The sequence below is a fragment of the Buceros rhinoceros genome, unplaced genomic scaffold (assembly GCF_000710305.1).
Source record: "Buceros rhinoceros silvestris isolate BGI_N320 unplaced genomic scaffold, ASM71030v1 scaffold23444, whole genome shotgun sequence".
NCBI lineage: Eukaryota > Metazoa > Chordata > Aves > Bucerotiformes > Bucerotidae > Buceros > Buceros rhinoceros.
In genome coordinates this window covers 2,781-19,611 of record NW_010406903.1, presented here as the reverse complement: position 1 = coordinate 19,611, position 16,831 = coordinate 2,781, and the positions used below count along the sequence as shown (strand labels likewise).

Here is a 16,831-nt window from a genome sequence, read left to right as displayed (position 1 = left end):
TGTTCCCCTGTACTTGGCACTTGCCACACCTTGAATCCAGTGTCCAGTTTTGGGCCCCTCACTACAAGGACATTGAGGTGCTGGAGCGCGTCCAGAGAAGGGCAGTGAAGGTGGTGACGGGTCTAGAGAACAACTGTTATAAGGAGCAGTTGAGGGAACTGGAGTAAAGGAGGCTCAGGGGTGACCTTATCACTCTCGACTACTCCCTGAAAGGAGGCTGTAGCAAGGCGAGGGTCTTGTTCTCCCAAGTAATAAGTGATAGGACAAGTGGAAACAGCCTCAAGTTGTGCCAGGGGAGGTTTAGATTGGACTTTAGGAAACATTTCTTTTACAGACAGGGTTGTAAAACCTTGGAACAGACTGCCCAAGGCAGCGGTGGAGTCACTGCCCCTGAAAGTATTTAAAAGACATGTAGATGTGTTGCTGAGAGACACAGTTTAGTGGTAATCTGGCAGTGTTGGGTTAACGGTTGGACTTGATGATCTTAAAGGTCTCTTCCAACCAAAATGACTCTGTGATAATTTGAGTCCATGAAACGTACTCCTGTCAGCTGTTTTAGCATTTTCACTGTCTGCTAGTTACAAATCTGCTCAGATGCCAAATCAGGCTTTTAAAATCTCCCCTCTTCCCCAATCCAGACATAGTCTTTCTCAGATGTAATATTTTATCACTCAAAATCTGACACATAGCAATGTTTTCCTGGGGTAACTGTGGATTGTACCAGACACCCACTGTGAATGAAACCAGTAAACATGCAACAGGAAGTTTCTATTTAAAAGGAAAAGAAAAAAAAACAACCTTATCTAAAGACCTGTGTAGCTCCAGCTGCAAAACACAAGCTCAAATATTTCTATTAACTGACTTAGCAGCAACATCACTGGAAGGTTTGGCTTAAGCATCCCTGAGCAGAGCAGTGCAGTAAACTATCATCTCAGGAAAAAAACCCAAGAAATCCTGTGTAATCCGTGTTTCAGCCACAGACAAGCTCTGTTCACAGAGCTTCCCTTGAGTGTCTTTCACAGAGAGGACAGAATTGGAAGAGGTAGCCACACCCATGTGCTCTGCTCCTTCCATGCCTAAAAAAGAGCTTAATTTTCTTCAGGCACGTAATTCATTACCTGCAAGACTAAAGCAAAGCTGCTATTTAAATGTTAGACCCTCTTGAATGCATTCTCATTTAAAAAGTAAACCCAGTACTGAGTTAAGGTGTTGGATCCGAGTTTGCAAAGGGTTAATGTGGGCCAGACTGTGCCATTAGTAATGCAATCCTCCGATGAGGTGGGTCAGAGGTGTCTGCCAAGGGAAGGACCAAAATAGTTAACATACTTACATGTTTGGATGAGGTGGGCTGAACTCGTGCTTCGACTAGCAACTGGGCAGCATTAGACTTGTGCCTGAAAAGGCAATTGAAGAATGATCAAATCAACTTCTGAATAAATTTTGCTTTGTTAAAGTGATCTTTCTCACCTCAATAAATAACAGGGTCTGTGCAAATGGTAGGGTAGATTTCAACAGGGAAAGTGGAAATGTGTCCTGCGTGAGACTCCTCCACATAGTGAACTGAAGTCTCATCAACAAAACTTCGTGAGAGTTTCTTCAAAAATCAGAAACAGGAATGATACTTCTCCCAGTAATGGATTAAGTTTTCTCTCATACTCCTTGATGAGTATGTTTCAGGGAGAGGAAGAGAGCTGTAGGAAAATTATTTCTGAAGCTAAGTTTTCCTATCCACATTTCTAGAGCCACTGCCCATAATAACACGCTGCAGTGAGGCTCCTGTTTGTGTTCTATTCCTTTGCAAAATCAAGCTACCCTGGTTAGGTGTCACTTTGACTCCAGTCTATTACCTAGGTAAGTATTTCCTCTGTGACAGATTATCACCTCTTAGGCATCTGAAGCTGTCTATCGGCAGCCTTAGAATTAAACATGTTTTGCTCTTTGTGATTTCCATTCCAGTTTACATCTCAGTGAATTAAAAAACAGCATCACTGTGGTGTAGTGCTGTAAATCCTCCCTCCCCACTGCCACTTTTTAGTTGTACTGGGGAGCTGTCATTTGATAATGCCACTTTGTACTGAGACAGAATTTTGAGGACCAGATCAGTGGAGAAAGAGACATAACTTTAGAAGTAAACCCTTCCCCAAACTTACTCATGTTTAAATCTTTCTAACCTGCAGAATCACCCTGAACTGCTATGCTGGAATCTCACCCTCCAGTTCCCCAGATAAGAGCTTTCACAGGATGCATGGTAGCCAAGCAAAGACGCTGCAATAATATCCATACACAAGATGCATCTCCCATATATTCTCTGGGTGAAGCTGCTGGCTACAGGGCCAAAAATGGTATGGCAGGATGAGTCAGACCGATGGGATCTCTATTTTCAGACAATGTTCAGTTCCGAGCCAGTATTTTCTGGAGGGGCTGCCAGACAGCAGCGCCTCCTGAAACACTTCCTGTTCATGTTTGAGCAGAGTCCGAACCCTCCTTTTGAAATCAGCTCAAAGACTCTGTTACAGTGACACTGACCAAGCCACAAAGGGGCTGCGCTTCTCAGTTCTCTCGCACCGTCTTCTCCTGCTCTCCTACAAGAAAGCATGACTGGCAAATGCTAGTCAGCTTGGAAAAACCCGTCTTACGTTCAAGAGGAGCAATAACTTCAGTGTGAATGTACAACTAAAGCATACATCACCATTGGTTCAGTGCTCCTTTATGATTTAGGGCTTACGCGTTCAAAACAACACATACAGTATTTTCATATTTGTTAAAATAAATATAGTGCAGCACTCTCAAGCTGTTATCTCAAAGTTTAAGCTAAATGCATCCACAGGGTTCTCAGCATGACAGGAATTCCTCAGACTGAAAGACATTCGCCATCATTACCATCGCCCAGTTTACACGTTTCTTACAGGCAATGCAGCCTCATCAAAAGAGTGTTTTTCCTGTTCCCTGGAATGGACTGTGTGGCCAGGTTCAGAGACGCTGGTCAGAAACACCTATGGACTGCGCTGAGCATTCTTGCAAAGCAAGGGGGGAAAGCACTGAGCACAGAAGAGGTAGGACTATTTACACTTACCTTTCCAAAATCTCTGAGATTTGCCAGTGGAAACTAACTAATACTAGCTTTGCAACAGCATGTGATACCTAGGTGGGAAACAGAAGAAAAAAAAAAAGGAAAGTTAGGCATATTTTGAGGACACATCTCTGCTTAGGACTATGATCTTACAAGATGAATAACTTGTAGAAACTCAGTACAATAGCACAGTGATACTCAATTCCCATTTAACCACTAGGGCCGAACGTTCACAGCCAATGTGCCTGCAGTATACAGGTTGGAACGAATTGAGAATTCGCTGGAATAGTTTGACTGCTCATGGAAGCCTCACACTCAGTCCTGACTCTGGCTGTCTCTTGAGAGGCCCAGATCAGCCTGGGCTCAGGGGCCTCGCTAAGTGTGCAAAGCAGGAACCACAGGGCAGAGAGACACCACTTAATGAGCTGGGGAAGCAGTTAACCAGCTGCAAACACAGGCATACTGTGACAGCAAAGGGTAGGGGGAAAAGAAAAAGCATTTTCGCAAGCCTTCACTGTAGAGATGGAAGTTATATGCTGGACTGAAACAGGAAGATGGAAAGCTACTGTGACAGGGACTATTGCCATGCAGAGTTGCTTGCATTACGTGGACTCCTGACAAGAACTAGCACAGTCAGTGCTAGCCCAAGCACCCTCTAGAACACTGCAACATGTCATTTAAAGTCACGTTACAAGGACACAAGCAAACAAGTCCTCCTTTGCTTCTACGTATTTTATTTCAAAAGAAAACAGACTGAGCTGCTAGCACAAAAAGGCTCGTACCCACCAAACCCACGGACATCTGCTGAGGTGCTGGACTCTCAACCTGCCTCTCGACCACTTCATGCCTTTATCAGGTCCATGGCACTCAAAAAAAACATCTCTTCCAGGGGAATTCAGAAGGCTCATGACCCCTGACTCCTCACTCCTGTCTGTGCTAGGAAGCATCTGGGCAAGCCTAGTGCTCTGCACGTTCTACATTCATACACCCTCTGACCTCCGTGCTCCAAGACAAGCTACCGCTATAGCACCTCTCTTTTTACCACACATACAGAAAACACAACTCCTGTCCCAGCTGCAGGAAAGAGCTCCTTTTTTTACCCTAGGGAAGCTGTCAGGCCCAATCACCTGCTGAAAAGGCAAAAGCCTTCTTAAATTCTGCTACAGGTGAATTGCAGGACCTGATGTACTGGTAATACAGATACACAGCAACCTCGACACAGCCCTGGAAGGAAAACCAAGCAATGGTTGCTCCTTCTATAAATGGACAGGCTCTGCACACCCAGGGGCAGCATATTCACTACTATTCTAAATCCAGCTCACTGAAATGGTGCAGTTTCATAACACAACTCAACAACTGACCTATTCCTGCGACATGATACTGTCCCAGTCCTGCACTGGCATTTGTCAGAGCTGAATGATTGGTTCAGCGAGCTAAACCAGCATAGCAGCAACACGTGATGCAGCCGGAGGCTCTTATCCACCTCTACTTTCTGATTTGCCCTCTTTGCTGGCCACTAAGAAACTCCAGCAATAAAGAAATTATTTTCAATGTTCAAATAATCATTTTACTAGAAGAACTGAAGTGTTAGCTCATGCTGTGTAAGATCTGGTATATCCCTTTTACTAGCAACATGACCCTCAGAGAAACCAAGGCTGCCCAGGCAGCGCTGCCCCCCCTGCCAGCACAGAACCCTGTGATGAGATGGAGCGTGGCACGCAGGGCTGCTGCTGCTGACACACAGAGTCTGCTCCAGTCTGTATGGATGACGTGCCACTGCCAGCCTCGGATGGGTTGTAATCTTAAGCCCCAGCCTAGCATCTCTGACTTGCTTGTTCAAGGAAGACATCTGCATTTCATGTCTGTAAAACAAACATCAGGAATGTGGTCTCTACAAGACTGGCTTCCTGCAAATGCAAACCACATGTTAATGAATCATTCCCTAACAGCAATTAAATTATTTCTCAGTATCAGTAAAGAAGAACTACCATCCTGACAAAAACCCCAAACCACGGGACTTAAATGGGAAGATCATCTGTAACCCATGAAAATGAGTGTTTTTCAGCTGGATTTTCAGAGCCCGAGGTGTAGCATCCATTGCAGCATCCTGACTCCATGAAATTACTTGTCCCCAGAGAAGGAACGACGTACGTGCAAGAATTAATATGTATAGAAAAAGAACTACAAATACTAGCACACACTTTTCTGGAATCTAACAAACTATCCTAAGAGAATTGAACGCTTCGGAGTTTTTGATACTACCTGGTTGGATTGCATGCAGCCTTGTGAAAAAAGAAGTCCCAGAGGCAGCCAGTTGCAGCACTGTACCCACAGTCTGCTTGGCATGGAAGTTCTACTGGTTCTTACACATTACAGAAAGATAACATTCAAACTTCATGAAAGAGGGATGGGAGAGGGGCAGAGAACTGATGAGGCTGGGGCCATGCCTGCTGAGCGGAGTCTCACCACATTACAATCTACATCCTGCTCACCACCAGCAAGGCTGGTAATTCAGAAGGCAAATGTCAGCACCATCAGGGGCCAACACCATCAGGGGCCAACACCACTGGAGAGATTCAAGAAATACTAGCATGAGAAGAAAAAGGAGTGTTTAGCAAAAGCCTGCTTCTATTGATCAGCAGCACTCCCCAGCCTCTTCAATGATTGTACATTCACAAGGAGTGAATGATTGTACCAAGTCAGCCAGTTCTTCCACAGTAACACCCCAGAGTAATTGAAGTATTTCTTTTTAAGCAGGAGCCAAAACATGCTGAGCACAGAAAAATACTACTGCAATCAGAACTTGGGTCTGTGTGTGCATAATCCATTACCTTACAGGACTGGAGAAGCAAGGTACAGAAGCTAATGCTGCGGGCTGAACCATTCAGTTAGAAGGCATGAATGGCCCCTCCGTACGCACCCACTGCAGCCTCACAGCTAGAAAATAAGCCTTGGTTGCTGTTCAGGCACACTGTCCAGTACAGCATTTCCTGACCAGTCAGGAGTTTCACACAGTGACAGATCTCAAACTTTTAAAACATTTCAGAAACAGCTATGATTCAGGCCCCTATCAGTCCCTGGGTGCCACAAGAATCTCAGGTTATCCAGGAACAATAATGCTTTGACTCAGACACAAAACAAATTTAAAAAGATGTCTTTGATACACTGTCAGCTTTGCTTAAACTTTCTTGTTTTCATTTCAGAATATTAAGACCCAGGCACTCAGTGCCTGGCTGGCAGCAGGTCTTCTTTCAGTAAACTACAGACCATGGTGCAGAAGGGAATGTGTATTCTAAATGTTGCACTTCTGGTTTTGTCTGCGACTGATGAATTGTGCCAATGCTTCTACCTGGCTTGACTTCTCTAGAACTCTTCTAACTGTAACTAAATTTACTGAAATTTAGATGATGAAAGCTGAGGGCAGTAGTCACACCAAAAAATTTCTTTCTTTCCTCATTTTCATTTCCCCATTTTCTCACCGGCTGAAAACTTTAAGATCAAAGATCAGCTCAGTTGAAAGATGAACCTGGAAAATTTCCAGTTGAAGACCAGGCTTCTTTCTACATGATGGGGTGGCAAAGCTGAGGAGAGAGGATCTCATCCAATCTGCAATTTCCAGCTTTACCTGGAGATAAATCAACAGGAATCTGGCCACATCCAAGCCTCTTCCAAACTTCCATCAGCTTAACTCTGACTTACCAGTGATAGAAGGCTGCTGACTGCCAAAAACGGGCACCAAACGCTGATGTTTATCAGTGCTCTGGAAAATGGGCGCAGTGTCTACACACAGAGGAAGGACATTGAGATGAAGCTGCTCTGCATAAGAGAAAGGCTCTACAGGAGCCGCAAAAGAAGTCTGAAAAAATGTCCATAGTGCTGGACAAAATTAGATTCTGAAAGTGGAACAACGCCCTCACATTAAACGCACAGCCGTTCATCTTCTGCAAGAGAGCACGGTATGTTCTTTATTATTATTATTTCTATCTCCATTTATCTGCTGGGTTCTTTACTCTCCAAGGTAAGCAAAACTCTTGCACTTCCGAAGTGAGAGAGAGAGTCTGGCACTCTTTAGAACAGGACAATATCAAAAGAATTTGTAAAGAAGCTCTGCAGGTACCTTGCTGGGTTTAGAGAGCTCTAAGACAACTCGCTTCCCTAGATAAGCTAAGTTGTTTGAAAAGCTGAAGCTTCATCTCTCTACAGCAGAATCTTTCCAACCATGCCACCGTGACAGTTGCTAACTCAGAAATGTTTCCTAAAAGCTAAAAAACCACCGTCTTTTGTAGAGCTTATATTCTACAGAAATTGCTCATGCATATTTATGTCACATGCATATCTCATGAGTTCATTTCACTTTTGTCCAAGGGATGGCCTATTTTTTGGAGGTGTGTTTCAACTCTCAGTTTGCAGAGAAATGGTACCAGGAATTTAAAACAAGATTCATCACATGATTCTCCCTAAGATTCAATTCAGAATGACTTGGAGATATTATGATCTGGTTGGAGCTGACATCCTGTGGCTTTGCACCAAGCTGACAATTCCTGTTAGATCAGGGTTCCACTGAAATGTCTGGCTGAGATGAACACAAACCTGGCATAAAGAAATGCAGATTCCATTTCTTGTCTTTCCCCTAATCCAAGATTTTTTTTTTTTTTTACACAAATAGATTTAAGCAAATAGGATTAATCTTGAGAAGCATTTCTTTTAATCAGTGAATAGTTTTTGTTAGTTCTACGAAGAAGGAACAAACTTGGGAAGACAGTTTGTGCATTGCATCAAAATTTCTAAAAACACACTCAAATTCTTCACAACAGTAAAAACACAGAGCAAGAGCCTCTGAAACTGTTGCTTGTGGTGAGCAACTATGGGCAAAACAGAGACAAAATTGAGTTTGTGGTAAAGTAACAGCTTAGAAAGAAACCATAATTTTTATTGAATACTTTTGCTGAAGAAAAAAATACCTTCAGGCACACTTAAGGATACTGAGGTAAAGAAAGTGACCCACAAAAGGAAAAAACCACTATTTTACACTCATTTCTGTTGTGTAAAGTAGAGCTAACTCCCTCCATGACCCACTGGAAAAACCATCTGACTGCCCTGTTTTTACTGGAAGATTTTTTAAAAAAATGCAGAAATATCGGGAACTAAGAAGAAATAAAAGGGCAACCAAAAAGCTTTTTTTGGACCATTTTTTAACTTTGCTTTTAAGTAGACTTCCAAGATGCAGTCCTGGTAGAAAACTCATGAGATTGCAGGGGTGGGAGCTGTGATTAACCTCACCCATCCTAAACACTGCAAGTGTTCAAGTCTTGCAGCAAAGTCCTCTGTATCTGTTACGGGTTTCTGAGCATCAGAAGGCAGTTTTCAAAATTGAACTCAAATTTATTTCACTTATCAGGAAAAAAAGACAAAGTTACAATGAAATCAGACACCTTGCTTTTTTTGCTGTGAACACTTGAGCTTAAAAATAAAAACAGTGAGAAAAAGCCCTCCATCTTTAGGTTTCACTCACAGTATTGCTCCCAGTCTGTCTGACATTTCAGCCGCTCTCCTGATTACAGACTGCAGCCTGCACCAGGAAAAGAAATGCAATTTAGAGTCTGTAGCTGCAGTCTGGATACCATGGAACAGTCCTGACAAACAGCACTACATGAGCTCTGCTTCATCACAGGGTTTTAATCTGTAGCCCGTCACTCATCCTCTGGCACGCAGAGACCCGGTGTCAGTCTGCAAGATTAGAAGCATATTTGGAAGGCAGAGTGTGGTTTGGGGATGACAAATACCGCCAGTGTTATACACACGGTTCATGGAGCCATCAGTGAACAACCTAGTTGGCCACAGAGTGAAGAAAGGGGATCTCGGGTTAAACTCTAACTCCTTCTCTGTGCTTACACATTGCTTTAATCCATCCACTCTCCTACACAGGGCAGCAACAATTTCAGCTGCAGCTGCCAACAAACAGGATCAGCAGGACTCAGCTAGGAAATCTCAACATACGTATTTCTCAAGCTGTTAGGCTCTCCTTCCTGAGGAGATTCAGGAATAAATTATAAAAAAAAAAAAAAAGACTTCAGCAAGATGGTCTGCCAGAAGGCATTATTACAAAATAGCTATGAGATTCCCTCTTTGAAAGGTTTAGAGCCAAAGAAATGCAGCAAGAAAGCTGTAAGACGGCACACAGATAGAAGACTGACATGAGACTCCCCAGCTGTACTCGCTGCAGCTATTCTACTTGCAGCGCAACCCAGCACCTGAGCAAAACCCCCAGCAACACACCCCACTGCTGCACTCGGCTAGACCCCACCGCAAAACCCAGGAGAAGTGGGCAATTCCTTCTGGCTGACAGAAAGCAGGATGCAGAGGACACGCAGGGAGAAAGCAAAGGACAGGCAATACCCTAAATCCACACAGTGGTGACCAGCAGCTCAGGACACGGGGCAGCCGACTCGCACCGGAAAGCACTGGTGCGTGCACACAGCCACAGCAGCACGTACAGGCAGCGTAGGTCTTAGCAGCGAGTAATCCCTGGTCAAGTCCAAATAACACGGTCCTTCACTTGACAATCCCAGCTTCTAAGGGCAGTTTTCTTTTGTTACAAAAAGACAAAGAGGAGGAACATCTGCTTTGTAAAACAGTGTTTCACAGTACACAACGTTGATCATTTCTGCTGTACCACCCTTAACAGGCACCGCACACAAACGCGGCAATGGGCTTCATGCCGCTCCTGGATCGTGGTGTCCAGCTGTAAGTTCGCAACATCAAACACTCACCGAAACAGTGTTTCGGCATTTTGAATGACTTGTGTCTTGCCTCTACCTCCCACCAAGATCATACTTACCACAGCTGTGAACGGTTTTTTGCTCACTGCAGCCATACTGGCGGTAAGATACACTTAAGGCGTGAATCACAAAATGTGTGGGCTATAACCACCCTCCACATTCATGGCTTATTTTTCCAATCAAGCTGAGAATTCTGGCAGTCCTGGGCAATAAGTAACAAAACTGATTTCTCTCCTCAAATGAACTCCATGAGGTTGTCAGAGGGTTGCAAGGCTGGGGCTCTCCAGCCAGCTCTTTTATCTTGCTGATCAGAAATCTACAAAAACTTACTATGCTTTTAAAAACCTTTAGGAGCCAAAATAAAACACAGCCTGCAGATGGTTACAGACATCTTCATGTCATCTGGATGTTTAACACCCTACTAAAACACAGGCATTGCGCATCTGGTAGGAAACAACACTGCTTTCGTATAGTAGAACTTCCAGGATCTTTCTGTTTGGGAACAAAAACCAGGCAAAGGACAAAAGGTACATCTCAGGCATGTGAGCTCTTAAGGACCACAGCTTCCGACTGGATGCCCCACATAATGTTGGCTTGATATTAAAACACAGAACACGGTACAGATATAAACCTGCACGTCATGACTAATCTACGGTTTACAGATACTTGGAAATAGGGCGTTATCATCGTCAAACAGCACCAGAGGGGTTCCGTGAGTCCAATGTGCCTATCAGGGTCTGCCATTTACAACAAATGATACTCAAACGTTTACTGACTGTTTACTTACACATAGTAATGTCTACCAATGTTGGTTCTTATGGACATTAATTTTGAATGAGTTTTTCAAACCCTGTTCTTATGTACGTGCTTTTAATATTTCCAGGGGTTTAATACTTCTCAAGGTCCTTAGGTGTGGCTAGTCTTTCGTGACTGCCATTTTATGTGGCATATAAGTTTGACAAAGTCATTATGGCATCAAAATGATGACCAGGCACCACTGCAGGTTCGTTTGGGTAAGCACCCCATACCACACACTTGGTTGCAGTTTGCACAGAGGTGTAGGGAGGCACACACACCAGTGTCTCGACATCTGGCTCTCTACAGACTTTCTGCGATCGCACTGAACAGGCATTCTGTGAGCGCCAGCTCCTTTGGGTAGAGTCGCTCACACAGGCTGCCAATCTGCATGCACATGACTCTGGATCTGCTAAAGATGGTATTTGAAAAGGACTGCTGCCAGCATTCACCAAGCAGCTCTACAAACTAACTGTTCTGTGTCAGCACAATTTGAGTGTGTGGAACAGTTTCAGAGGGCTGTTTTTATAAGTAAATGATAATTTGGTTGCATTAAAAGACATGACATCAGTAAGGTGAGCAAGAACATATGAAAAACTGGTTCACCTCTGAAAGATCAGAAGTGATAACATGGATTAAGAGATTCAGAACTATGTCACGACATCAAATACTTTTTGCACTTACAAGTTTTATCCTTCAAGGGACAGCCCCAAAAAACCACATCACAGAGTGTTATTTAGAGGAGCAGGGGAAGGAAGCTTTTTACTGTCTAGTGAACATTAGCAGATCCCTCACATCAGCAAACTGATAATAAGTTCTTCAGTTTTACAATTCCCTTGGGTTTAGTGAAAAGACTACATCAGGATCAATTGCCTGTAAAACACCACAACTATCTTTGTTACCTTATATGTGCAGAAATATCTCAGCTTCTCATGACTGACAATCAGCTTCTAAAAAGACCTAAAGTCAAGATAATTTTTTTCATAAATTGTGCTGCAATTGTTTTATCTGATGGTTTATATTACCAGTTTAAAAAAAACGGTACAAAATAGAAAGATCCATCTCATCACTGAAAGAGAGAACCTAACACCAGTTATTTAGAACATGACAGATATTTCAGACTTGTATGGAGACCCTCGGCAGAGCCAGGAAGTGTCATTCGCAAACAAAAACAATATGACATCATCACACACTTAATTGCTTGCCAGAGACAGGGTCAACTGTGTTTGTACAACTGTCCGCTATCGTACTGTTTGTGTGCATGTACTGATACTGCCACTCCAGGACCCACAATCACTCAATGACCACTGACAGAGATGTCTTGAAAACAAACCTATTACTATACTATTTTAAAAGATACTGATTTTGTAGTTATAGCTACTTTTTAAAGAGAACTGTTGTAAATTCCTTTGCTGGTCTGCAGGCAATACATGCCATTCTGCTCTCAACAGTATTGTCCTTAACCAATGGTGACTTGTTCAAGCGACCTTTTGAGGAATGCAAAGCGATCTGCTTCACTTCACAGCCGTTTGGTTGGAGAATCGCAGTTTTGGATATTAGTTTGAGATTTTCTTCTGGCATGTTTCAACAGAGATAGCCTGTCCTAATTTTAGTCAGGGTATTAACTGAACTCTGCACAGACAGACCTCCAGATTAACAGCACTAACCAAGGAGCAAACATTCCCTCTTCTTTCTCTTGGAAATTAAGGATCTGCTCACAGTTCTTACTAAAACTAAAACGAGGAGAAACTTTCACAGTACCACTGAGGAAGTCCCTCTAGCTTGTGTATGGTTCTGGGATAACCACCACTGCTGTAGCTGCAGGCCCGCTGCACAGCACAGCTGGCTGTATCTACTGTTACCTTTTTGTACTATTTTTTCTATTTTGGAATTCCCCACCTAATAAAATGCAAGGCAGAAGAATTCAAGGTAAAAGATTCCTATGACAGTAAGAGATACAAGGCCAAACATCTATCTCCCTGCATGCTGGGTTTCATGCTTTTATCCGACTTAACTGATCCCATCTCTAACAGGGGTACATAAAAACCAAGCACTTTGCTGAAGAGTCTGTCTCTTTTGACTTGCCTTCAAACATTTAAACACAGGCAGCGTGCTCACAGCTGCCCTGACCTTAGCCAGTCAACCCCAGGTCTGTTCAGTTGTTTGTTTAGCTTCAGCAGCAGTGAGAACAAGGTCAGCTGTAACTCACAGGAACACAAAAAGGTACCCAAGGAAGTTTCCAAGGAAGATCACCCTTTACCTCAACACTTTTAAGAGGAATTCAACAAACAGCCTGAAATAGCTGAACAAAAACAGTTAAAAAACCCAAATGTTCAGGGTTAGTAAGCAGAGCAAACGAAGTATTAGGTTTTTATATTAGCTATTAACAGTACAGATTGCAAGTATGAAGATGTAAAGTTCTGAATACCCATTTCTGATCTTAAAACTGTGTAGGCAACACGCCACAGGGAAAAAAACCACACTCAATACACCCCCCCAATTTAACCTTCAGAAAGTGAATCACCTAATGACAATACACAGTGGCAGAACAATCAAAGACGGCTTTGAGCCCGTTTATGGCATTAATTTTTTCTCAGCTTTAAGGAATTGTATTAGTCTATTCATTTCTTGCGACAGCAAATTGCTCAGATATCTGCATTGTCTTCAACATCGTACCTTGGGAAGAGAGTCTTCAATTTACCTTTATCCATCCCTGTCAGGGGCAATAACTCCACCTTAAATATGAGCTAATGTTGAAAAGCTCTATATAACCACTGGTTAGCACAAGGTAAGGAGATGAAATCAACAAAACGAACTAGTGTGTTCCAAAAGAACAACCACCACTATCCAGAAAAACACGAGACATTATGAAAGGTAGTCTTGAAAAGAAAAAAAAGTCTTTAAAGCACAAGCAAATTAGAGGAAAGAAGTTAATACAGTTCTTCCAAAAGCCTGCCCATGTTTATTCATACCCATTAAGTCAACAGAAAATAATAACAAATAGTTCAACATATTCTATTCAATTTCCTCCTTCTCTATACTTGCTTATTCAAACCAAATTCTTTCCACTGCAGTTCGTCTCTGAAAAATAACAAAATGACAAGTTTCCTTGGTGGAAAAGGGGAAGGAAGAAACAGGGTTGCTGAAGTATTGCTAGGAAGGATGCCAGGAAACAAAGAGCACATACTGAGGATACACAACAGGTTTCCAAGAAAAGTGCAATTCTTGCACCACTGTTGCTAGTGAACAGGGAGTTAATGTGGCACTTTAAGAGCTAAAGACTTTGTGTGTGACTTACAGGATTGTAGTTTTTCAGGTTTCTATCCAAATTTATTTTTATCTTCTCATGCACAAACCAAAATGTGCAGCACTTCATTTTTAAGCAAATATGCAAGCATATTCCTGATACAAAAGGAATCTAAAAGGTTCTCTCTTGGGTCATCATTCAAGCTAGCAGATTGATATTATCTGGTCAACTATAGTATTTGCTCAAGGAGACCTTCACAGTTCTTGACAATTTTATTTTAAATTTGGAAGCCTGATTTTAAAGTCTAAATAAAGTATTGCTTTTGTTAATTTAATTCGAGTGAACAATATGGCAGGGGTCACCTTTCTGAAGGGTGCTCCATTTGAACGCCAACAGTAAGGAGCAGAAAAGCTGTTCTAAATCTTTACTTAATTGCCAAGAACCAAAAGCAACTGGCAGCTGGATCAAAAGTGCTGACCAGCTATTCTCATTTGTTCTGTTCTTTCACCTCCCTTTTCTGACAATCTGTAGGGAGCAGCAGGCATTCAGAGCTCTAACTGCACATTTTGAAGAAATTAGAGACAAGTCTGACAGTCAAGATAGAGTAAAACTTCGTTTTCGGAGGTGCAGAAAGCTGGGAACAAGTACAACAGGCAGCAAAATCAGCTGGAGACGCAGCAACAAGTGCACCTGAAGGCCTGTTGTTTATAGGCTTTGCAGTCCTCAGGCTTTATGGTTATACTGTTTCTATAGGACACTGATGTGCAAATAAGGACCAAGAGATCTCTCCTATTTTTTTAAACGAGGTTTGATTCAGACCAAAGCAAACAGGAATCAAAACCTATCCAACACAGGTTTTTTCTTATGCTGCAGTCACCTATCCTGCTTGCTGAGGTTGTTCTAGAGAACAATGAGTACCAGCTGACCTGTTAGAAAGTAGATGTGTTGGCAATACCAGCCCAGCGCCAACATCTAGAGCTTACAAAAATCTGCTTTCCTCTGACCTGCACTGGGACTGAAGCACATTGATGAGGCAGAGCGGGAACCTCCTCTTATCACTGGCCTGCACTACAATATGCAGTTGCACAACAAGAAAGAAAACTTCACAAAAGTCTTATTGAACACAATACCACGGAGCTGACTCAGTGTGACTCTTCTGGGATGAATCAGTCACCATCAGCGCTGGCAAGTTCATCGCACTTTAATTGCTGTCACTGCAGCAGTAGGGTTAATACCCAGCATGACAGCTGATCTGTCTTTGAAAGTCTCAGAAACAACAAAGAAAGGTGTTTTTGTTAGAATTATAGAGTTTTAGCGTGTCTTCCTATCTGTCAGTTGTCTTCGCAAACACAAGCGTACCAATCTGCACCATTTATGATTTGGTCTGTTTCTTTTCTACATATTTGCATATATTGTGTTACTGCAAAGAGTTATAACTTAGGAATTTTGATCATGAAGCTCAGCTGTGTAAAAAAAATATTGTAAGAATTAACATTCAGTCAGGAAGATTTTTCAGGCCTCAGAACCAGTATGCAACAATTGTAAACCTTTCAGGCAGTTTTGAACCGGGGACCTTCAATAATGTTCCTCCAAGCCCCCATAACAGTAATATCACCACAGCTTTTATTTCAAGCTGTATGCTCAGCGTTTGCCTTTTTGATTTTACAGCTGTGTTAATGCAGAAACCTTTCCTCACCTTTAACGTGGCAGCCAAGCTGGCCATGTGTTCATTCAGAGTGCTCTCCGACTCCTTGTAAGTCAGGCAGGTGAACTGATATTCCTCTGGGTCAAAGGCATCTGCTCCCTGCTGCTCCACGTCGTTAGCTACCCCATCATAATAATCCTCAATATCCCCAGGATCCTCATCCTCTTCCTCCTCCTCGCAATTAGGGTCATAATCCTCTTCATTGCTGTCAGAGCCCTGGCTGTTCATGTCCACGGACATCTTAATGCCCTGTCAAACTGCAGACCAGGAAAGCAATTGCAGCTTCTTTTTCTCCTCCAAACTTTATCGTTCTTTTGATTTCATCTGAGCTCTGTCTCCTAAGGGGGGAAAAACAATTTTTTCTGTTGCCTAAGAAATTGTAAGAGAGGCCACATCAACATCATCCAGGTGATCAAACAGCCAGGAACGGACCAACCCAATGGCCCAGCTGAAGAAGATCGTGCTGTGCGGGTTCTTGGTTTGGATCCACTGTGACTCTCGCACCTGCAAAGCCAAGGCTGCTCTTTCACGTGAGGTCTAAAACCTCAGAGATTGGCTTGTTACACTGCATTCTAGCCCCCAGTGCAGGCCCCAAGACTTTTGACATTGGCAAAGTGGCTGCATAACCTTCACTACAGATCTTTTCAGAGATACAACTACATTTACGACATTTAGTTTTTACCAACAGGCAGAAGAGCTGCAGAAAAGCATCAGATCCATTTCATCGATAGGAAAAAACACAAACCCCTTAACTACGACCACAGCAGCTAGGAAGGCAACCTGAGATACCTTGTCCAAGCTCTTATTGCTTCAGAACCACAGCCAATAAGGGGGACTTCAGATAATAAGCAAACAGATCTCTCATTGCACCCAATTTATCAGCCTTCAATACCATCTCAAAAGAAATGTGAAATTAGTTAACCCCTTTAAGTAGGTTCTATTGGATATGATGTGGTTGGGTCTTATATTTAAGCGGGGAAATAAAATCTCTCATTTTATTACCTTCTCAGTATACACTTACTACCTTCTGAATGTAGAAATTTATGCTCAGGTGTTGACAGCTGCCACACAAGAAGAATCAGAACAGCCATCTTTTTTTAATTTTTAGATTCACAATGGAAAAATTCATGTATTTTATTTATCTGAACTACAAACCTTCTGCTTGTGTAACTAAACCGCATGAACTCGAGTTCTAAGAGGTTGGGCAGTAGAGCACATATCAACCTAGAATTATG

General features: G+C 42.6%; 1 protein-coding gene across 1 annotated transcript in view; it reads right to left on the bottom strand.

Annotated features, from left to right (window-relative positions):
• The window catches only part of ARIH2 (ariadne RBR E3 ubiquitin protein ligase 2), a 28,258-nt gene extending 12,324 nt beyond the window's left edge, over nucleotides 1-15,934 (bottom strand). The window contains exons 1-3 of the mRNA XM_010134293.1: nucleotides 15,588-15,934; nucleotides 3,074-3,141; nucleotides 1,331-1,394 (exon numbers count right to left, since the gene is read on the bottom strand). Of these exons, the coding sequence (XP_010132595.1) occupies nucleotides 1,331-1,394; nucleotides 3,074-3,141; nucleotides 15,588-15,836 (381 nt within the window). The 5' untranslated portion in view covers nucleotides 15,837-15,934. The remainder of the gene's footprint in view (nucleotides 1-1,330; nucleotides 1,395-3,073; nucleotides 3,142-15,587) is intronic.
• Between the last annotated feature and the right edge of the window lie 897 nt (nucleotides 15,935-16,831).